General features: G+C 51.4%; 1 protein-coding gene across 1 annotated transcript in view; it reads right to left on the bottom strand.

The window, feature by feature from the left end:
• Positions 1 to 22,999, bottom strand: part of CNDP1 (carnosine dipeptidase 1) — a 41,869-nt gene that overhangs the window by 12,683 nt on the left and 6,187 nt on the right. Inside the window, exons 2-6 of the mRNA XM_006168117.3 lie at positions 10,770 to 10,892; positions 7,433 to 7,582; positions 6,530 to 6,692; positions 5,572 to 5,660; positions 815 to 1,015 (exon numbers count right to left, since the gene is read on the bottom strand). Coding sequence (XP_006168179.1) covers positions 815 to 1,015; positions 5,572 to 5,660; positions 6,530 to 6,692; positions 7,433 to 7,582; positions 10,770 to 10,892 — 726 coding nt within the window. The remainder of the gene's footprint in view (positions 1 to 814; positions 1,016 to 5,571; positions 5,661 to 6,529; positions 6,693 to 7,432; positions 7,583 to 10,769; positions 10,893 to 22,999) is intronic.

Below are 22,999 nucleotides of genomic sequence, written 5' to 3' on the forward strand. Positions count from 1 at the left end.
TAAGTCATCTCTTGAACGGTGCGGAACTCACAGCTGTAAATTCCTTGGAGGCAGACACTACTCTGGCCCTGTGCCCTGGTACTTAGCATTGTCACATCTGGTGGACACATGTGCGAGTGCTTTCCTCTTGCCCATCACTGCCGAGTTTGGCAACTAGCCGGGACCAGGAAGGGCAGGCATTACGTCTGTGCGCCATTATACGAGAAAACAGACGGAAGTGGCTGCACGGCTTCCCACGGAGAGGAGCTCTGGTTCTGCACTGTGTGTGCTGTCCAAGCCAGGACTGGTGAGGAAAGCGCGAGGACGAGACCAGCTGCGTGTGGAGCCTGTACACCGTCCCGGGAGGGGAGCACCGACGCGCCCACTTTCCACGTGAGACTAAGGCTGTGCACGGCAGAGCAAGGACGCGTGGCGCAGCCCACCTGCCCTTTCCCCTTGGCCTCGGCACTTAGGTCAGCTGCACGGAGCCGAGGCAGGCAGGGCCAGGTGGTGCTCCGGCCTCCACGCACCTGATCCTTTCCTCCCGTCACTGTGATTCTTGCCTCCTGATTCCACAGCCACGGTTCTAGACCTTGTGGTGTGTGAGTCACAAGCCCCATGAATCCTAGCTCAAGACAAATGCACATGAGAACGTCACTCCCGTGTTGGGGACTTGAGAACTCTCCCAGCCCCAAGAGCACTGTGCGGCCCAGGCTGTGTCCTGGGGAGGACTCATCTCAGAGGATGTTCCTCTAATCCTCTCCAAGACCCCAACAGCCGTCTCCCCCCAGTGCCCAGCCCCAGGCCTCCCTCCCCGGGCTGTGGTTGCCAATACCTCCACCGTGAAGTAGCTGTTGCCCCGGGTCCCATAGGTGAGCGCCGGCTTCCTTTGGCTGATCCACAGGTTATCTGATATAACAATGTACTCCACGCTGGAGAAGAACCGGTCCTTCTCTCTATGGACAAGTTCCTCCAGAGCAACAGAGCCAGCTTCCTCCATCCCTTCAATGATGAATTTGATGTTCACGGGGAGATCCTGAACCCACAACAGAACAAAACTGAATAACTCGGCCATTTATTTTCACCACCTGGGATTTGTCGGTTTGTGTTTACCATACATACATGATATTATTATTTACATTCATGTATGGATTTCTTGCATTTCCAACAGCTCCATTTCTAACAGTGGTGCTTCATCTAAAATGGTGAAGGAAAATTCAAGGTAATGGCAGGCAGGCACTGTACTACGGAAGTGGGGGATCATGGAAGGAAAGCGACATCTGCCCCGCAGCACCGTGGTGCGCTGCAGGCCTTGGGAAGGCGTCCCCATCGTCCCCCCAGAAGGCATTTTTCAAGAAAGGTCACTCAATTCACAAATGCTTTTCTGTCCTCATAATTCTGAGTAAGATAAATGAGAACTTTTTCCTTTGAAAGATGGTTAAGCTTCAGGATAATTTTTATTTCAAGTATCTGTTATTTCTCAGCTATGATTTTAATCTGCCTTTTAACTTATTCAAAGGCTTTGATCTTGCCGCAAAATGGAACTCGAGTTTTTCTGTAGTTAATATTCGAGTACGGGATAATAGCTCCTTTAAAATTTTTACAGCATGCCTCTTCCCCATTTGGTTTTGATCTTTTGTATCTTTATAATTTATAACTTCATATCTTTGAGAACCACATTAAGAGGAGAAGCCAATCTTTTCCCAGAGTTCGAATCCTGGGCAGAACTCTCAAGGTAATTACATGCAGATAAACCTCAAGGCACAAACATGCTAATCAGTTCTAAGGGGAGGGACTGACTCAGCAGAGATTAAGAAATGCAAGGTGACAGAAGATTGTGGCCTTCGGTCCCCCAGTCACTCACTGAACTTTGGGGCAATAGGCTAACCACACTTTGGGACAATGACTTATTCCAAAGTATCACCTGTATTTCTGTGTGTCTCAGGAAGTTGAGCTGAAGTCCTACAATCCTAATATTCAAAAGTTCTCTGCTAACATTTAACCAACAATTGCTGAGAAGTAGTTCAAAATCCTGAGTTTTCTTGGCAAATCACATTTAATAAAACACAAACCAACAGGTAATGTAGTGGTTATGGTGCTAGACTCCCACATGGCTGACCACAGTTTCAATCCTGGATCCAGCAGCTTGAAACTCATCCGAGGCATTTGTGCATCTGTTCCCAAAATCCCAAGAGGAGAATGGAGGAGAAAGGATTGCAGCGTGGCCATTCCCCCTGGGGGGCTATTTCTTGCTTCCTGTCTCTCTCTCTGTCTCTCCAGCAAGCGCACAGGCTCCATAGCAAAAATCTCTCCAAAAACAAGAAAAAGAAACAAACCAATAGAGACTGAGTGTTGGTGGAAGAGTCCGCCAGCCCTCAGGCCTGAACTTTGGTCTGGGTTCTGTTCCCCAGCCCTCGAGGGTCTGCATAAACTGAGCTCACGCCTCTGTCCTGAGGTACAGATGACAACACTAGCTCTGCATTTTATCAGGGTAATCCAGCCCGGGGGCCTGAGTGTAAGTGCTCTGAGGGCAAGACAGGATGAGCGAAGGAGGAGCCAGCCCTGGTGCAGACCCAATGCTGCTAGAGTACCCTGCAGTTCTTCATTCAATCTTGAAATGTTCATTCTTAGTTCACAGATGAGAAAACTGAGGCTCAGAAAGATGAACTGACTTGTCTGAGGCAATAGCTGTTTCTTAGGCTTTGTTTGTGGTTATGTAACCTTTGGAGTTGAAATTTAGAAAGCAAGGCAGATGTTGGCCTTTATGTAGGAACTTCTTTATAAATATTGCTTACCCCATAGAAAGCAAGGACCAACGGAAGGAGGGAGGGTGGGAGGGAGAGGTGCCAAGGTCACTTTAAATCCAGGGTTTATTTGGTGGGAGTGTCGTGGATAAGAATCAGTGTTACAGTGGTCAGCACTGCCCAGCCAGAAACGTGTTCTGGTTTATTGAGCTTAACTCTGAGATAACAGAGTTAACGCCCCTCTCTTATCTACTTTTGTCTCAGGAAAAATCAACTCCTGAGAAGCCCCTGCTTGAAATAACCTGATGAAATAACCTCCAGGAAGAATCCAGGATAGACAGGCTTGCTGTGAGAGCATTGGGATGGAAGCCCTGCAGCCCGTGGGCATGGGCTATGGCGGCTCCACTTGGCCTCATATTTATCCCGTAAAGATGGCACCCAGCGACTGAGCCTTTCTCTCCCAGCTCTCCCCCGGAGATGAGAAGAAGTAGGACATTTCTGAACTTCCGCTTCATACTGACGCTGTCTCAGGAGGGGCGTGCTATCCACAGAGCCTTCTGCCTAGGCGGGGGTGAGGAGGTGGTCTGCTCTGAGTGGTGGTGTTTTCCTTTCTGTCCATGAACTCACCAAATCAGCTCTATTTCCTTTAGTTTTTCTTTTTTTCTTTCTTTTTTCTTTTTTTGGAGAGGTTTTTGCTATAGGGCGCGTGCGCTCTCCAGAAAGACAGAGAGAGAGACAGAGAGACGGAAAGTGAGAAATTACCCCCCAGGAGGGATGGCCACGTCACAATCCCTTCTCTTCTATTCTAGAGATCTTGGGCACACATGCACACGCGCCCAGTGTGAGTTTAAGCTACCAGGTCTGGGATTCGAACTGCAGTCAACTACATGAGAGTCCAGTGACATAGCCATTATGCCAACTGCTGGTCCCTTAAATATTTTTATAGAGCATATGCACTCACTGGAGAGACAGAAAGTGAGAAATCACCCCCCCAGGGAGGATGGCCATGCCACAATCCCTTCTTCATTCTCTCCTGGGATCTTGGGCACACATACGCACCCAGGGTGAGTTTCAAGTCAGTGGGTGTGGGACTCGAACCGTGGTCAGCCATGTGAGAGTCCAGCACCTTAATTGCCACACCACCTGCCGGCCCTCCTTCATTTCCCTCTTTAATATTCGACTTCCATTGAATTAACCCGTAGGAGATGAGGACATGGCAGAGAGCTCTGAGTTCCAAAGGCTGGCTCCACAAGATGCTCTGCCCCAAGACTGCAGAGTCAGTATTTGATGGGGTCAAGCTTGGAGCTGCCCTAATGCGCCTGCGTGTCTCACCACCCACGGAGTCCCACCATTATCCTAATACCGCACCAACAATGTTTATATCCGCTGCTTTCGAACATTCGCGTAAAATATCAGTCCTGCTATTTAGAAACTGCTGACATCAGACTTCCTGTTCCAAACAGCAGGGGGCTGGGAGGGAAGAGGCAGGCTCCCGCCTGAGCTGGCTGAGGGTCCCGGACAGAGGTTCTGTGTGAAGCAGAGGCGGGCAGCAGGCACGCAGCGTCAGAGAGGTGCCCATGGGAATCTGTGCTCCTTTCCACGGACAGACATTACACCTCTTGTCCACAGACACACAGACAGCTTCACTCCTCTGCTGGCATCCAAGGACACCCATTCGAAGGGGAGGACAGAGTGACGGAGATGGTAATGTCCTGGAGACACAGTCACGGACACAGCCCAGACCCAGACGGAGCCTACCTGCTGCAAAGCGGACCCCTACCTGCCGAACAGAGCCCTAATCTGGACACCAAAAGGAGATTCCTAGACCCTTAAGGAAAGACTCTAAAGATTCAGGCAGAATATCAAGGAGCAAGGATTTCTCTCTTGATATTTGCAAAGTAGCTAATATTCTTTAAGAGAGATTTTTGCTATAAAGCGCCTGTGTTCACTAGAGAGACAGAGATACAAAAGGTGAGAAGTCACCCTCTAGGGGGGATGGTCATGCCACAATCCCTTCTCTTCCATTTTCCTCCTAGGATCTTGGGCTCACACGCACAATTGCCCGGCATGAGTTTCAAGCCGACAGGTCTGGGACTCAAACTGAGGTCGACTACGTGGAAGTCCAGCGATGTAACCATTATGCCATCTGCTGGTCCCAATAGCTAATGTATTTTTAAAATGTATGTGTGTGGGGGGCCAGCAGGTGATATCGTGGTTAAGGTGCTGAACTCCCTTATGACTGACAGCAGTTCAAATCCTGGACCCAGTGGCTTGAAACAGCCTGGGAGTGTGTGCTGGCATGCCCAAGATCCTGAGAAGAGAATGAAGGAGAAGGGATTGCAGTGTGGCCGTTGCCCTGGGGGTGGGGGTGATTTCTTACTTTCTGACTCTGTCTCTCTGTATCTCCAGGACGAATATACATGTCCTATTCAAAAATCTCTCCTCACTAAAAAAAAGTATGTTTGTCTCTGCTAAGAGTACCATGGTTTGTGATAAGACAAAAGAGAAGATAAGGCAAGATAAGATAAAGATTAAAAAAAAAAAAAAGACAAGTCTCAGCAGGCACTAACTTAGTCAATGGCTCCTCATGTTTTCTTGGGTCTGTTTTTCATGTGGTTCTCAGAACAGGCTGGAATCTAACCTCAAAGTCTTAGACTGGCCACTAGCTGGGCTGCTCTGATAAGTTCCCCACCCTTCCCACACCTCACTCCTCCCATCTGTAAAATGGGGATTCTTGTACCACACGCCTCCAAAGGGTGCTGGGACAAGTAATGACGCTGCAGTTTACTTGGGACACAGGAAGCAAGGCAAAGCTTCTCATCGTCATCAAACTCGACAGGCCGCCTACCTGGTCGAGGGCTTTGAAGGCGCTCACAGCATGAATCCACGCTAAGACAGGGCCTTTGTTGTCTGTCGCTCCTCGTCCGTACAGCTTACCTTTAAAAACAGGGGGAGACTTCTCAGGAAACTGAGAAAAACCATGTCATTTTATGTTATCACTTTGACAATGTCATCCGTGTGCTAGGCGCAGCCCTTGATCTGAAATTCCAAGTGTGGTTTCTCATGTGTGTAGACATGAGCTGCTCAGGTGAACGCCCACTGGAAACGCACAATGTCTGGCCTGCGCAATCCTTAGCTATTTCACCCAAGTTCACAGGAGGGGCCCGGGAAGTGTTTGCAGACTATGCAGCTTTGTTTCTCATTTTGGGGCTCCGCAATTAGTGGGTGAATGATATCTCTATTAAGTGTGCTGTTGTTCTTTATAAAATTCGAATTACATCTGGCATTTTTGAAAAGAAAAACGTGTGACCTAGATAACTGTTTTCATCACGAGAACTCCCACCAAGGGGCACAGAGAGGTTCCTGTTGGGTGGTCGGAAAGTCAGGACACGCTTCTGCGTAAGAAAGCACGCCCTGACTTTCCCGACGACCTCATTGTTTCTTTCATACATGAAAGGAAAGCGGCATTATTGAAACAATTGATAGACTAGACCATGTGGGCAGTGTGAGTGTGCGTGCTCATCAGAGAGAGACAGAGAAACAGAGAGACAAGGAGAGAGCGCCCCCACTGGGGCCTGTACAGTCCTTTCTCCTCCACTTTTCCATTCTGTTGGGATTTAGGGGCCAGATGCACAAGCACCTAGTGTGGTTTTCAAGCTACTGGGGCCAAGACTTGAACTGTAGTCAGCACATGAGATCTGACTCCCTTAGCTGCCAGACCACGGAGCTGGCCCCACACTGTAGATCCTTAACCCTCTGAGCAGCTCTAGCTCCATCCCCAGCAGAACACAGCGCAGATGTCTGACCGTCCACCTCCGTCAACGTGTAGGGGTTCGTGAGCCACCCGTCCTCTGGCCGAGCCGGCTGCACGTCCAAGTGGCCGTAGAAGCACACCGTGGGTTTCTTCGGATCGTTTCCCAGTTCGGCCAGTACGATGGGAGGTATTGGAAGAGTCTGACCGTCAGGTAGCTGCAGGGGGACAATGGATCATGAGTTTTAAAAAATGCTGGAGTTTTCTTCCAGAAAATTCAAAGACATGATAGGAGTCCTGTCCACACTCTGGGTCCTTGGAGAGCCCACGTCGTCTTTCTGAGCATTATTTTTCCACCTCTAAATGGCTGCTATGAGACATTTTAACAGAAATAGGAAACAAAATTAAAGGAAGGTATTCTTAGATACACACTGACGAAGACTGGAGTTAAGTGAACGTGCTTTTCAGTAGGAACTCGGATCTCTGCTGGCTGCGAGTCGGGCTACAGGGCCTGGAAAACATGGGGTGCTCTGAGTCTGTCCACACTGCAGCAGGCAGCTCTGGGCGCTGAGACTGCAGCTTCCCCTCCACGATAGAGTGGGAGGTGTGGGCCAGGACTCTGAAGCAGGGATGCTGCTCTTTGAGAAAGATGCACGCGGGTTTAAGGGAAAGGACAACTGGGGAGAGGTTTGAATCCTGTGTGCAGGAAGTGGGCAGACTGACAGAGGCCTTCCTGAAATAAATTTTCCTCTACTCACCTCTTCCACGTTCTCCTAAACCCCCTGCCTCAGCCCAGACATTGCAAGAGCTCAGCAGAAGGGTGTCATTTGGGACTCCTGGGGTGGCTCATCACCCCGGGAATTGAGATTATGGGGCTTCTCTCTCTTGCCATCATCAGAGGATGGCGTGGCCACGTCCACAGAAGTGGCAGCTCCTCACGCAGGGGGCCCCATCACACCTGCTGATGACCCACGTCCACGGAGTCCACGCTGGCTCCCAGGCGCCGCAGCTTGTCCGCAGCCAGGCCCATCATCCGGAAGAGCTCTTGTCTGAAGCGAGGCTCGGGCTGCACAGAATTGCTCTCAATGGCCACCCACTCCTTCAGCGTCTGTGAGGACAAGCAACGAGGGGGCTTAGTACTGCAGGGAGCGGTCCTCATCCCATAGGCGGGGCGGGGCGAGAGTAGGAGACCACAGATCCCCAAACGCTCCTCAGCCTTCTAGCAAGCACAGCGGCCTGCAGAAGTAACGAGACCCAGGAGGCCTGGTGTTTGCTTAATTCAGGTTAGGCAGGACGGGTGGAGGAAAAGCCTTCCTCCTAACAGCGAGGGCCTGTGCTCAGCTCCCCGGGGAGGTGAAGGCAAATACTGCCCACTGGTTCCGGTTATTAAGAACCTAGATGTGGGACCAGCAGATAGCATACCGGACCCCCATATGGCGGTCTGAGTCCTAGACCCAGTGGCTTGAAAATCACACCAGGCACGTGTGTGTGCCCAAGATCTCAAGAGGAGAATGGAGCAGAAGGGATTGTGCTGTGGCCATCCCCCCTGGGAGGGTGGTGATTTCTCACGTTCCCCCGCACCATGTCTGTCTCTCTCTCTCTGGCAAGTGCACGTGACCTAAGCCCAAAAACTCTTTTAAAAAAGGAAAAAAACCTTAAAGTGGCTGACCAGATTCTGCAAACACACACACCCCAGGGGCTTCGGGGCCTTCACAAGTCACTCCACATCAACACCTCAGTGGCCTCAGCTGGGCCACAGGTTCTCTAGCCAGGCCGGCCATGGGGTCCAGGGCTCAGTGTCATTGCAGGCCGGCCTGAGTTCCTGACCCCAGCCTTCCTGCTGCAGTTGTGTGGCCATGGGTATATCCCTTAAACTCTCTTCACCCCACTTTTCTCTTCTTTGCGAGGAGGGTAATGCTCCCTCACTAGCATTTTGGTGAGGATTAACTGAGCTCATATGTGTGAGATTTAGCATGGTGCCTGGCACCTAATGCTGGTTGAAATTGAATTATTATTATTTTTTATTATTTATTGTCATAATAATCTTGTCTATATTACATTGAATTTCATATAACTTTACAGTGTATTACATTGCTTTTTCAAAAGGGATTGCCATGCATGTCAGTCAATACAGAGACATTAATCTCCCCGCTTCATCATTCAATATCTTTCATTGTTTTCCCAATCATTATTATTATTATTCCAATTATTTTTTTAAAGTCAATCACTATTGCTCATTTTTCTTGTAAAAAGACTTTATCCATCATGAAATATATCTCAGACCTACATCATGAAATACATCTCAGACCTATCTAGTTTAGAATACTATACATATCATCATCAACAGGTAATAAGCCATATCTGTGTCCCACTAACGTCCTGCCTCTCTATTTGTTCTCTTGCTATCTTTCTCTATCCTTTCCTCTTCACCCCCCCATTCTACACTGTCTTATTCTCGTTAAGTACTTTCACTGCTTTTATGTCCTCCAATATTTCGCTCTCTACCATGGAGTGCAGATAAGTGGATACATACAATATCTTTCTTCTTTCTTTTTTTTTTTGAGAGGTTTTTGCTATAGGGCGCGTGTGCTCGCCAGACAGACAGAGACAGAGACACAGAAAGCAAGAAATCACCCCCCAGGGGGATGGCCACGCCGCAATCCCTTCTCCTCCATTCTCTTCTCCGGATCTTGGGCGGGCACGCACGCACACGTGCTCGGCATGAGTTTAAGCCACAGGGTCTGGGACGCGACCTGCGGTCGACTACATGGAAGTCCAGCGACATAGCCATTACGCTAACTGCTGGTCCCACAATACCTTTCTTTCATAGCCTGGCTTACTTCACTAAGCAATTATTAACAATCATTCACATTCCAGTGTCCGAAACTAAGTGGCTTACCCTGGAATAGTGAGCATAGGTGTTATGAAAAACAAACAAACAAACTTGAAGAATATTATGTTTTATATTTTTTATAAGTTTTTGCCATAGGATGTAGGCCCTCTCTGGAGAAAGGCAGTGAGAGGGAAAGTGAAAAAATCACACCTCAGGAGGAATGGCCATGCTCAATACCCTCTCCTTCATTCTCCTCCTGGGACTTGGGGCACATGCACGTGTGTGCATGCCACACACACACATACACACATGGCATGACTCTCAAGCTGCCAGGTCTGGGACTTGAACCATGTGGGAATCCAGTGCCTTAATTCCCATGCCACCTGCTGGCCCCGTGTTTAACATTTTCCAGATAAAATGTATAGAGAGGTTGCAGCTGAGCCCTCCCTGGGTTGAATGGATCTGGGTACCTTAGCGGAACTGGGAAGAGGAGATACTTTGGTCGAAAGGCCAGGCCAGTGCTCTGACCTGTGCAGCAGTCTCTGTCCCCTGCTGACTCTACCCTGAAGTCCCAGAGGCATTTATGTCAAGCTCGTATTCCAGTAAGAAATGATGGCATGAGGGTCGAGCTTGGGAACAGCCTGGGCTTGCGGCTCTGCACCTTGAGCATGAAGCCTGCAGGCCCGCACAGCAGCATTTCTAAAACGGGTCGATGGATCCAACAGACGTGTCGAATGCCTATCACATGCCAGACCTGGCATGGGGGGCCGGGGTAGGAAGTCCCGTGAGACCTCAAGTGCTCCCAGGCAACGAGCATATCAGCAGTTGAGTGTCAGGAGGGCTGTTGTGACAGTCCAGCTCCCCACAGGGTCACATGGGAGCCCCGAGATGCAGTGAGACTGGGGACAGCAAGCTCCTGCTCCTCCCCATTTGTCCCTCCCTCGCCTTTTCTACCCCTAGGCCTCTCTCCCTGTCCTCTTTCTACTTGCTCTCCCTCCTCTCCCCCTGCATGAGGCCATACCATGGACAGGCAGGGCGGTGAAGCTGGAATAGGAGGAGGCGTGACGTGCATGTGGCATGTGCGCAGCAAGCCACGTGGACTTGAGCCCTGCAGAGCTCTTGCTCCAGGCTCTGTCTAGACCTTCCCTGGAACCAGCGGATGTTGTCCAGGGTGGCCTGATGGATCGGAGCACCTGTGAGCTCAGCGGACTGCGCTGTCATCTCTAAACGGGCAGCCCCAGGTCAGACATGCCCGGAGAGAAGACAGAGCCCTTTGCAGGAACTCCGGCTAGGAGGGTCTCTTCCTTGATCTAGTGAGGAATGATTTCAGTTCAATGAGGAGTCACGGGCACTTTAAATACAGTTACACTGTCAGGCAAAAAAAAAACCCATATCTCCCAACCCATAGCATTTCACCCAACCCCCAAAGGCACGTGGCCAGCCTGCTGGCAGCCCCTCCCACCTGCACAAAGTCATCCTGGTGGACATCGATGTACTGGAAGACTTCCCCCAGGAGCCCCGAGGGCTGCGAGGATGAAAACATGCCTCCTTCCAGCAGCAGCAGCAGCACCAGCAGAGCCGAAGCCTGTGGGTGGGGACAGCGGGACAGCTTAGGACACTCAGGCTGGACTTTTGGCCTTCCAAGGCATCAGGGAAAGTTGTTACCTGACACAGTGACCTCGAGTCAGCTGGGTCAGTGACAGGAGGTAGGAGAACTAGAAATGCGTGTTTTCTTTTACGTTCACTCTATTTGACAAAGAGAATGAGAGAGAAGACCCCTCAACAGGGTGTCACACTGCGACCCCAGCAGCCTTTCCAGCCAGCCCGGATGGCGCGCTGCACAGCTGGCGTGTGGGGGCCGCGCTCGGTGGTCTGAGGGTGGGTGCAGGGCTCTACCTGAGGGAGAGTGTGAGGAAAACACGAAGCCAAATTGCACACGCAGAAGCCTGCTCGTTAACCACTTCGTCGCACCAGCATTCTGAGGAATGCCAGTCCTGTGCAGCGCTGTGCGGTTTCTTTACAAGAAAGAGAAAAATGTTGCAGGCCCACCGTAAGACGTGACCCCGAGGGGCTGGACGGCTGTGGTTGGAGACGCCCGTGCCCCTCTCCGGCCCTGTTTCAGTCTCCCTTCCCTCCCTTGCTCTGAGTGAGACCGGCCAACACCCAGGCCCCTCTGGAGCCCTACCCCGGGGTGGGGAGGGTGCTGGCTGCAGGCTGAGCATGTGAATGACTACCTGGGTGTGCCCTGGTATCTGCACCTGTGACGGGAATGCGCTCTCGCTCTCAGGACCAAGAGTTGACCCCTGGGCGGTGAGGAGCGGAGCGGGAGTGGGAGTAACCCATCTGTGCACTGGGAGGGCAGCTCCTCAGGCCAGCAGGGCAGTTTGGAGAGGAAGGAGGGGGAGGGAGGAGGGACCTCCAGGGCTGTGGCCTGGGGCCAATCTAGGAGAGCTGGGGCTGCCCCACATTAGGAGCCAAGCTCCTTTTCCCTGTTTCAGGAAGAACAAGGGGTGGTTTTAACCCAAAACTTATTGCTATTATTTTTAACCTCTGTTTTTTTTGTTTGTTTGTTTGTTTTTTTTTTAGATTTTTGCTGTAGGGTGCATGCGCTTGTCAGACAGAGACAAAGAAACAGAAAGTGAGAAAGCACCTCCCAGCGGGGATGGGCACCCTGCAATCCCTTTTCCATTCTTCTCTTGGGATTTTGGGCATGCATGCACACATGCCCAGCGTGAGTTTAAAACCACTGGGCCCGGGACTCAAACCATGGTAACCATTACGATATCTGCTGACCCCTAAACTTTGATTTTTAAAGTGCCAACCTTGCTGTGGTGAAGGCGAGTAGGAGGGAGAGTGAGGTGGGAACTGAAGCAGGTGAAGCTTTGGAACCCTCCCAGAGACCTGGAGGAGGATGCAGACGCAGCCCTGAGACCTGGAGCATAGCCGGACTAAAGCAATGACTGACCTCAGAATTGCCAGTCCTTCCTCTTTTGCAAATGACCGGGACTTGAAGTATCCCTTAAACATGTGAGCAAGTTAGGAAGAGACCTTGCAGGGGTGAGGTCTCTGAATGCAGAGGTGTAATCTGGGCAAGGCCCCAGACTGGTGCATGGGTTGCCCCAGCCAGGTCAAGGCAGACTGGAACCTGATGCTGAGACCCAACAGCGCAGAGGTGCAGTGGGAGGGGTCTCCAGCCCAGAACCAAGGAAGGATCTTCTCCCAAACCAGCTCTTCTATCTGAACTTTTATACATTTTTGAAATATATAATGATATAGATGTATAGATGCCAGTAAGTGGCATGGTGATTAAGGCTCTGGACTCCCACATGGCTGACCATGGTTCAAGGCCCTGACTTGGCAGCTTGTTTTTTCATTTTTTTTCTCTTTCTCTATGTCTCTCTTTGGTGAGCACACATGCCCTATAGCAAATTAAAATAATGATAATAATAATTAAAAATTTAATGAATAATTCTTTTTTAGAAAATAAAATGGACTTTATTTTAAATTAAAGCAGTTTTTAGGGTCCCAGCAAGCCTGAGTGAAAAGTGAAACGATCTCCTATTCACTCCCTGGTGTCCCCCCACCTCTCCCATGTCAGCACCCCCCAGAGGGGACATCCATTACAACCGATGGCCTGTACCACACACTACCATCACCCCGAGTCCACAGGGAGCAGCAGAGCTCACTCCTGGTGGCGTGCTCTGTGGTTCCGACAAATGAACATGGCGGGGGGGGGGGGGGGCTGCCCCGGTGGCACTGCAGAGGAGCTTTGCCACCCGGACGGCCCACCTGGGCCTGTTATCTCTCTTCCCGGCCCCAGTACCACTGATCTCTTTGCTGTCTTTATAGTTTGCCTTGCCCAGAATGTCATGGATCGGTATTGCCCAGTGTGCAGGCTTTTCAGACCGACTCTTCTGCTTAGCCCACATTCGAGTTTCTTCCACTTCTTTTCATGGCTTGATAACTCGTTTCTTTTTGGTGTTGACAAATATGGCATTGGGTGTATGCAGGTTTTCACACATTTTTGTGGTTGGAGTAAGCCTGGACTCTGACAGACCGTTCTGGGTTCTGACAGAACCCATGCGTGGCCAGCTCTGAGCCGATGCCAAGCGCTTTCTGAGCGGGGACGCCCGGGGCACACGCTCCTGGAGCGCTGGAGGTGTCTGCGTGCTGCCTGGCACGGAGCAGGCGCAACCCCTTACTCTCCATTTCTCCAAGTTAATTTTTCCTAAATTAACATCCTTAATTATTATTCTCCTTTAATTAAAAAAGACAAGTCTTTAGAACTCTACTACTGCCTAAAACACAAAATTCAGACTGGCTGGTGTGACATCTGCTGTCCATCTGACAACTTGCATTTCACACAAGGCACGGCCACGCACGTTCAGGGAGGTCCAGGGACACAAAGACGCACACGGCATTAGATGAGTCCCTCTGACGGGGCTGCCAGGGTAGGCCCATGTCTAGGCTACACCCAGGACAGATGCACATCCACACCCAAGACCCTGGCACTCGGGAGTCCACGGCGGCCCCCGCAGCCCATGGCTGGCACACGGTGTAGCCTATCGACACGAGTCTGTCAGCTTGCACAAAACCTGAGGGCCCACAGAGAGATCCCAGGTTCACAAGACACATGAGGAGAGGGAGGGCCAACTCTGAGTAAGGGGGAGACAGAGAGAAGGAAAGTGAGAGATCACCCCTAGGGGGATGGTTATGTGGCAACCCCTTGTCCATTCTCCTTTCAGGATGTGGGCGTGCATGCACACATGACCAGCATGTTTTTCAAGTCATTAGGTCCAGACTCAAACTGCACAGTCGGCCGTGTGCGATTCAGTGCCTTCACCACCACGCCACCTGCTGGCTCTGTCTTCCTAAGCTCGGATGAGACAACGGTTGCGTAGGTGTGACGTCAAAAGCACAGGCAACAAAAGAGAAAGCAGACAAATAGGACTTGATCCGAAGTCAACATTCCTGTGCTTCAAAGGACACCATCAAGAAACTGAAAGGCTACCCACAGGGTGGACAATCGTGTATCCTATCTCTGATAAATAGTTGGTGTCTATAATATAATAAATGATCACAGTTCAGTGACAAAAAGAAACCCCCCTCCCCAAAATGGGCGAAGGGTTTGAATAGATGTTTCTCCAGAGAAAATGCTCAAATGGCAAATGAACACCTAGGGAGAGGGGTAGCACCGCTAGCTGTGGGAGAATGCGCATCAAAGCGCGGTGAGACCCCTTCAGACCCGCTGGGAAGGTCGCCACCAGGACATCAGGTACCCAGTGCTGGGGCAGACGGGGACTTGGAACCTTCACACACGGAGGGCGGAGAGGTGAAACGGGCAACCTTGTGGAAACAGACCGGCAATTCCTCTGATTCAATGAAGTTACCATATAACCCAGCAATTCCACTCCTAGCTATACACTCGGGAGAAATGAAAACCGATGTCCCCACGAAAATGTGCGCATGGAAGTTTATACTAGGTCGTCGGGAAAGTCATGACTCAGTTTTGCGTAGAGAAACATGGAAAAACACATCATGACTTTCCTGACGACCCAATAGCAGCATTACTCATAGTAGCCCAAAGCAGACATAACCCGGATGTCTGTCACGGGTGACGGATGTCCATCACGGGTGAAGAAGGAGCAGAACGTGGTATTTCCCAACAGCGAAATACTACCTGGCCATACAGAGGGTTGGAGTACTTGGCCATAGAAATGAATGAAGGACCGGCACGTTCTACAGCATGAGTGCGCCTTGAACATGCTGCACGACATGAAATAAGCCAGGTGCAAAGGGCACGCAGCATGTGTTCCACTCGTGTGAACGTCCAGAACAGGTGAATCCATAGAGGCTAAGCAGATTACCTGGGGGGACATGGGAAGTGGCTGCTAAAGAGCAGGAGGTTTCTTTTGGGTGAGGAAAAGATTCTAGAATTGTGGCATTGTTTGTACAACTCTGTGAATGTACAAAGAACACATTGCATCGCACACTGTAAACGGGAGAGCTGTAAGGCCTCTTGCTCGCTACGCTGCGATAATTATGCTGCGATGCAGTCATTATAAAAATAATAATCATAAATGTAGCCACTCATTTGGCAACAGAAATACATTACTGAGTGTGAGAGACACAGTGAGGGAAGCCAAGCACTGGTTAACATGGAGGGAAAGTGACAAGTCTGGCTCATGAGCGGAGGAGAACTTGGTCCAGCAGGGGGCGAGAACAAGCCACTCAGGAGCTTTTGCTCAACTTGGAAATGAGGCTGGATCCCACAGGGCTGCGTGGGACACACCGGAGCCCGGATGTTGCTTAATTGGGGTGGTGGGGGGAGTACCAGATCTCCAGGGTCAACTCCGAGGAGAGCTTCGGTGTGGACACCTGGAGACGACCAGCTGTTTTTAGCAACACATCCACGTAAATTAGCATTTAGAATTTTATTTTTATTTTTCAGACAATTCGCATTAAAAAAAATCAATTGAGTTTCCTCTCTGAAGAAAAATGAAGGAAATAGGAAGATGAGAAGAAGCTACAGGAAAACAGTAATGGTAAGGACTGAGCCATTCCAGGGTTTGTGAGACTGAAGACCCACCATTGTATAGACCGATCCCGACGCGGTCGGGGCCACAGGGGTTGATAAAGGAGGGCTCATCGCTTCTCTGCCCCGCCCAGGATGATGTGGTCTGCCCCTTCCTCCCTACACCCACACAGCAGGACAGGGCTGCTGTTGCATCTGCCACGGAGGTCCACGGAGGTCCTCAGAGGTCCTTGGAGGTCCACGGAGGCTGACTCTGGGCTGGAATCCTGTCTTTATCATTTTGGGCGGGGACCCTGGGCTCCCTGTTTACTCTCTACTCTCTCCCAAAGCGTGTGTGTGGTGTGTGTGCGTGTGTGCACGCATGTGTGCACTTGCATCTGCCACGGAGGTCCACGGAGGTCCTCAGAGGTCCTTGGAGGTCCTTGGAGGTCCACGGAGGCTGACTCTGGGCTGGAATCCTGTCTTTATCATTTTGGGCGGGGACCCTGGGCTCCCTGTTTACTCTCTACTCTCTCCCAAAGCGTGTGTGTGGTGTGTGTGCGTGTGTGCACGCATGTGTGCACGTGTGTATTGCCAGAGGGCTCATGTGTTCACAGCAGAGGGGGAAACAACCTCAGTGGGCATGAGCACATAGCAGTCCTTTCTCTTCCATTCCTCCGCCCCGTTGGGACTTGAGCATGCACACACATGCACCCATGGTGTTTTTCAAGCCACTGGACCTGGATTCCAGCCTCCGCTGGCTGTGTGGGGCCTGGCTCCCTGAGCTGCTAGGCCGGGGTTGGCCCTGTGCCTTTACTGTTCTGTTTGTTTTCTTGTGTCATGGTCATGCCTGACCTTTACCTAATCACCCTGTGCAAATCTGGGGAATTAGAAAAGTTATTCCTTGCTTTTAATTTAAAACAAAAGTATTTATTTAATTTTGTTATTTTATTTATTTACTTACTTACTTATTTTTTAATTTGGCCAGAGAAAGACGGAAAGGGAAAGTGAGAAAGCAAGCTGCCAGGTCTGGGACTCAGTTGGCCATGTGGGAGAACATTACCTTAACTGCCACGTCACCTGCTGGCCCCTCCAGCTTTTACTTTTGCAGAAAGAAGAAAGTTGGAGAAGAGGAAGGCAGAAATGGGGCTTGGGGCTCGGGGTGAACGGGGAGGAGCAGGTGCCTGGGTTAGTGCATGCTCTCCCACGCTCACAGCCCTTCTGGGAACGCAGCTGCACGGCCTCCTGCTCATTCCTGGTGATTCTGGAGTCTGGGCTGAGTCCTATCTCTGAGCACTTCACCTTCCACGAGGATGTCCGCCCTCAGCTGCGCTGACCACTGCCCAGCCTGCCCCAGGCTGAGGAGCTGCCACGTCCCTCAGCCTCTGCAGGCCCCTCAGCTTCCATGTCATGGCCGCTGCTACCCTGGGTCCATCCTCCTCTCCACAGCTAAGCACTGGAGAAAGCTCCGTTTTAGCTGCCTGACCTTGGCCTTGGCTTGAGCTACCGTAACCACGGCCACTCGGTCTCCTGCTGGAACACCAGGTGCCCACGGGAGCCTGGGGCAGGAGCTGTGGGAAATCTGCTACATGGGGAGTTTGGTTTGTTTAGATGGTGAGTGAAGAATAGAACATGGGTGACTCTCACCACCCCTGCCACAGAGCCTTAGGCCGAGGAGGTGAGGGATCTCACGACGGCTGACCAGACAGGCTCTTCTGGGAGAGACTTGGGCACTGGGGTAGGCAGGACACAGAGAACGCCACTTCCCTGTCTAGAGTCCTGGCCGAAGGCCTCACAGGGGCTGCTCTGTCGTACCTGTGCTTCTGTGAATTTGTTAGAACACACGAAAGATGTCTCATATGCTCGTTTACCTGGCCATGCAGGGTTAAAACAACAGAAAGACTTTTCTAGATTCTTCTGGCTCCCTGCAGGGCTGAGCAGGGCCAGAGTGATTCAGCACAGAGAACCGCAGAGCATGGCTTCCTGCCCAGGGTGGCAGGGACAAGCTCCAGGGTGCAAGCGGCAGCTTCTGGGGCCACGGCTCCCTGAGAGCACTCGTGGAGAGGGTCACGGCAGCCTCTGTTCAGGTCCGATCATCGAGTCCGATCCCAGGAGAGCCCCAGCCAGATCAGGTGCAGGACTGCACACCGAGGGCAAACACTGGAAACGCCTGCTCGCCGGGACACAGAAAGCTGTCAACCGAAAGAGCCACGAGAAGTCAGAGGTCACGGCTGCTGGGCGCAGAGAGGAGCGGGGCAGCAGGCGTGGGGCAGATCCGTGGTGCAGGGGACCTGGCTGAGAACTCGGGTCCTAGCACTGCGGACTGGCCACCACAAGGCAGCAGCACAGGGTCTGGACCAGGGTATGGCATGTGCCACGTGTGGTCAGGAGTGTGGAAGAGACAGTAGGCGTGCAGCTTCTGGCACCCACAGCCCGAGGCGCTGCTCAGAGTGTTGTGCACTGGGCTGAGGGTGTGGCTGCCTGGCCAGGAGCTGAGAGGCCAGGTGGGCCCAGAGCCCTGGCTCGGCCAGGGGCAGCAGAAAGCCTGCCCTGTCGGTGTGGGGCTGGCACCGTGCTAACTGGGCTTTCTGTTCCCTCCAGGCTGGCTCGGGGTCTGGGCCTCTCCAGATGACAGCAGGGAGACAGCCCGGCTTTGCACCACTTCCGGAACCTTCCATCACTGGGAAACATCCCAGCGGCTTGTGGCCCAGTGACAAGCACAGCAGGAAAAAGTGTGTTTGAGACAACCAGAGCTCTCTGCTCTCTCCCTGTTAGTCTAGAAGGAAGCCTGGAGCAAAGTGAATACGGAAAGATGATGGATTTATGTAGACCAGAAAAGGACGAGGACAATAATCTAGACGCACAGCCTCCAGATAGCGCAGGGTGACAGGAGTTGTTATCCGGCAAGGCAAACCGGCACAGGTGGTGGTGGTGGGGGGGACAGTGGAGCTCACCCGGTCGGAGGCTACTCCGGGGATCTCGCCCGCAGTGACCGGCCACATCTGTGATGGGGCAGCAGGAGCTCATGGCCAGCACGGGGCCCACACTGGAGCTCACGGGAAATGGTTTAAAGGGACAAACTGTGGGCTCACGCTCAGACGGTGGTGAGAGAGTGATCTGTCTGGCAGCAGGATGGGCCTGCGAGACACACAGTAGTTCATGGTACGCTTCATCCAGGAGTGCTGGCATCTTTCTTTTTAAATTTTTGTTATTATTTTTTAATTTTCCAGGGAGTGCATGCACTCACTGGAGAGAGAGTGAGACAGAGAGACAGACAGAGAGAGCAGCTCCCAGGGGAGACGGCCGTGCTGCAATCCCTCCTCTTCCATCGTCCTACCAGGATTTGGGGCACAGACCTACACATGCCAGGGTGCTCTTCAGGCTGCCGGGCCAGGGATTCTAACCGCGCAGTCAACCACGTGTGGCCGGCTGCTGCAGCCACCATGCCACCGGCTGGCCACATGTCTCTGTTCAAACCTCGGGGAGGGGCTGAAGACACATGCTGTGTTCTCTGGCAGTTTCGGCGTGAGGCTGGTAAGGGAATATCGGAGCCGGGGCCCGCCCTGTGTTTTGGAGAGTGAAGGAACTCAAGGATGATGCTATTCCAAGCCTGGGTCTCTTCTTTTATGCTACCTCCCACCCTGTTTTGGAAGGGATGGGCTCTTTTAATTTTTTATTTCACATCCTGCAGAAGGGACCTAATACAGTTAAGCCCATACACTGTGAGAAAGAAAAGCAGTTGGAGGAGGCTGTGGGCCAGCTGCACTGTCTGTTTAAACTTCAATGGCCAGAGGTATAATGGTTATGTTGCCGGACTCCCACGTAGTCGACTGCAGCTCAAGTCCTACACCTGGTGCTTAGAACTCATGCCAGGCACATGCATGTGTGTGACCAAAACCCCGAGAGGAGAGTGGAGAAGGGACTGTGAAATGGCCATCCCCCCGAGGGGTGATTTCTCACTTTCTGTCTCTCTGTCTCTCTCCAGCAGGCACACGCACTCTGTAGCAAAAATCTCTCTTCAAACAATAACTTAAGGGCCAAGGCGAGGTCTGAGGCGAGGCCCTGTTGCCCACTGGGCTGTTTCCTGAAGGCACTCTCCATTCAGAGCCAGCAGCTGCTGTGCCCCTGTCTTCACTGCCGTTGGCGACACAGAAACCTGCTCGGCCAGGGAGTTTGCTGTGACGGTAAGTGGGCCGATGCGAGCTCTTCGCAACGCACAGCTCCCTCGTCCTGCCCTTCTCTTTATAGATAAACTGGCCTTGCTGGGCCCTCTAGGTAGCTGGAATCTGCGTCACCGAGCCCTCGACTGAGTAAACCTCTGTCCTTTCCGTTACTGAGTCTGGGCTCCCCTTTCTCAAGTTGCCAGCTGAAGTACACACACTACGGCCAGCTGGCGGTGTGCCTGGTTAAGGCAGCTGGATCCCTCATGGCTGGTAGCACGGTTCGAACCCCAGACCGGGGGCTTAAAAAACGCTGGGCACATGCGTATGTGCCAAAAAAAATCCCACAGAGAGAATAGAAAAGATTGAAGCGTGGGCATCTCCCCTGGGGGTGGTGCTTTCTCACTTCCCCCACCCCCGACTCTCTCTGGGAAGTACATGCACCCTACAGCAAATTAAAAAACAAAACAAAATAATAATAATAATTAAAAAAACACACAAAAAAACCCCACGCTCACTGTACTGGTGAGGGCTGAACCACGAGCTCCTCTAAGGCAAGAACAAGGCTTTGCTTCTGTGCCCGGAACTGGGGGTGGCCTTTGGTTTGACAGTGCAAGTGTCAGCCCAAGCAGTCTGGTGGCGTGCTGGCCACTGGGGCAGAGACCTGGGAGCTTTCCTCCCCTGGGGTCTCAGCCATGGCTGTCCAGAGCCACTGCCACCTTCTTTGAAATCTCTTTTGAATGATTTTTGTGTAAAAGTGCTGAGGACAGAAGTCTGACTGCTTTTTCCCATTCCCCAAATCCTTTCCAGAGGGCCTAGGGGAGTCACGCCCACAAACTCTAAGACCTTTTAGGCTCCTTGGCGACAGGATTCTTCCGACATCCTGGCCCTGGTGCAGTGTCTTTGAGATGTATACTAACCCTCCTTACCTCCGTTAAAGTACATTCTTCTGCTGACCTCTCCCTGAGACACAGGCCTTCCTTCCAATCGCCAACCTAAAGATTGTCAAGCCGCCTTTGACCCACGAGCTTTGCCAGGCTTCCAGATGTCCTGCCTTTTTTAGCCAGACCAACGGAAAACCTCTTTTTACTAAATTCCAAACTTTGTCTCTCCCTCCCATAACCAAATAAAAGGACCCCACCCCCATGTCTGAGCACCCTAACAAAGACACATTCGGCTTTCTCTGGGTCGCCACTCATTCGTGCTTAGAAATAAAACACACTATTGTTTTTACAGAGCTGGTTATTTCCACCGACAGCTTGCAGCCTCACAGGGTGGTTGCATTACCGCTGTGCCATGGCTGCTGGGCCCGTCTTTCTGGTTAAAATGGTAAAGTGCACATCGTTGCTTTGCACACACGATGGAGAGTTTCATGTTTTATGCATTGTCTCGTATCTCTATCAGAACTCCCGATAATGATTTCACTTTCTGGAAAGACAACGTCCCCTGTCTGCCTAGTGCCAGTTCGGTTGGCAGACTTTCTTGGAAAGGACCCCGGCAGATGTTCTCAAGAGGAAGAGGGTGGGACCAGCAGTTAGCGTAATGGCTATGTCGTTGGACTCCCATGTAGTTGACCGTGGTTCGCATCGTGGACCTGGTGGCTTAAAAGTCACGCCGGGCACGTGTGCGTGTGTGCCCAAGATCCCGAGAGGAGAATGGAGGAGAAGGGATTGCGGCATGGCCATCCCCCCCAGGAGGTGATTTCTCACTTTCTGTCTCTCTGTCTCTGTCTGTCTGGCGAGCGCACGCGTTCTATAGCAAAAACTTCTAAAAAAATAAATAAAAAAGAGGAAGAGGGTGAGATTAGGGTGACGACAAGCGGGGCTCTCTTACAAGCTCATGTGCCCTGTGATGGGCAGTTACGGGAACATGCGGGCAGCATTAGGAGACTAGCAGGACACCTGTCAGATCAGTCGCAGCTTACTAGGAGTTACTACTAGACCCGCGGCAGAGACCCCTTCTTCCCACCTAGCTCCTGGCACAGGAGGGCGAGGCGGATCTCGTTTTTTAAATTTAGCACCTGAGAAAGTCACATGGGGATGTTTGTAAATTTCCCTCTTATCTTTCCTCACAGATATAAAGGGCCCAACAAGACATTTTGGCCAACATTGTGATTCCTACTGGGGCATTAAACTGATTGGGCAGTTCCCCTAAATAAGAATGCTTGTAACTTCTTCTTCTTTTTTTTAAAGAATTATTTTATTTAACTTTATTTATTTATTTTAATTTGACCAGGGAGAGGCAGTGAGTGAGAGAGAGAGAGAGAGAGAGAGAGCAAACTGCCAGGTCTGGGACTCGAACCATGGTCGGCTATGTGGGAGTCCAGCGTCCTTAACCACCACACCACCTGCCGGCCCCAAGAATGCTTGTAACTTCTAAGTCCACACTGAGCATGTGGGATTAGGTCATTGGATTCCTCACCTATGAAAGAGATATGCAGAACAAAGCCCAGGAATTCAAACAAAGAAGCCAGATACTGTGACAGACCTTCCCCTGCCAAGTTTCCATCATCAAGTCTTGGAGTAAATCTAACCTAACCCCAGCCCAGCACCGTGGTCCTCCAGCTGTGGCCCACCTGCTGCCTTTTAGGCATGGGGGTATACTTCTTCCCTATTGAAAATCCTCACTTTCCTATTTAAACTTCCCTCTTCCTACTTTACCTGTGTTCATGCTGTTCCATTTTGCGACTCAGGATGGGTCTCTAATCTGAGAGATCTGAACCTAAAGAACCAAGGATTTTACACACAGCTCAAGTCTCCCAGCCTCTGACCCTCTGATCACGACCCTTAGAAGGCACAAAGGTCTTGGGAACAGCAGTTAGTGTAATGGCTATGTCGCTGGACTCCTATGTAGTTGACCACAGTTCGTGTCCCAGACCCGGTGGCTTAAACTCACGCCGGGCGCGTATGCGTGCTTGCCCAAGAAACCGAGAGGAGACTGGAGGAGAAGGGATTGCGGCATGACCATTCCCCCTGGGGGGTGATTTCTCGCTTTCTATCTCTCTGTCTCTCTCTCTCT

This window comes from Tupaia chinensis, unplaced genomic scaffold, assembly GCF_000334495.1.
Source record: "Tupaia chinensis unplaced genomic scaffold, TupChi_1.0 Scaffold145592_1, whole genome shotgun sequence".
NCBI classification, from domain to species: domain Eukaryota; kingdom Metazoa; phylum Chordata; class Mammalia; order Scandentia; family Tupaiidae; genus Tupaia; species Tupaia belangeri.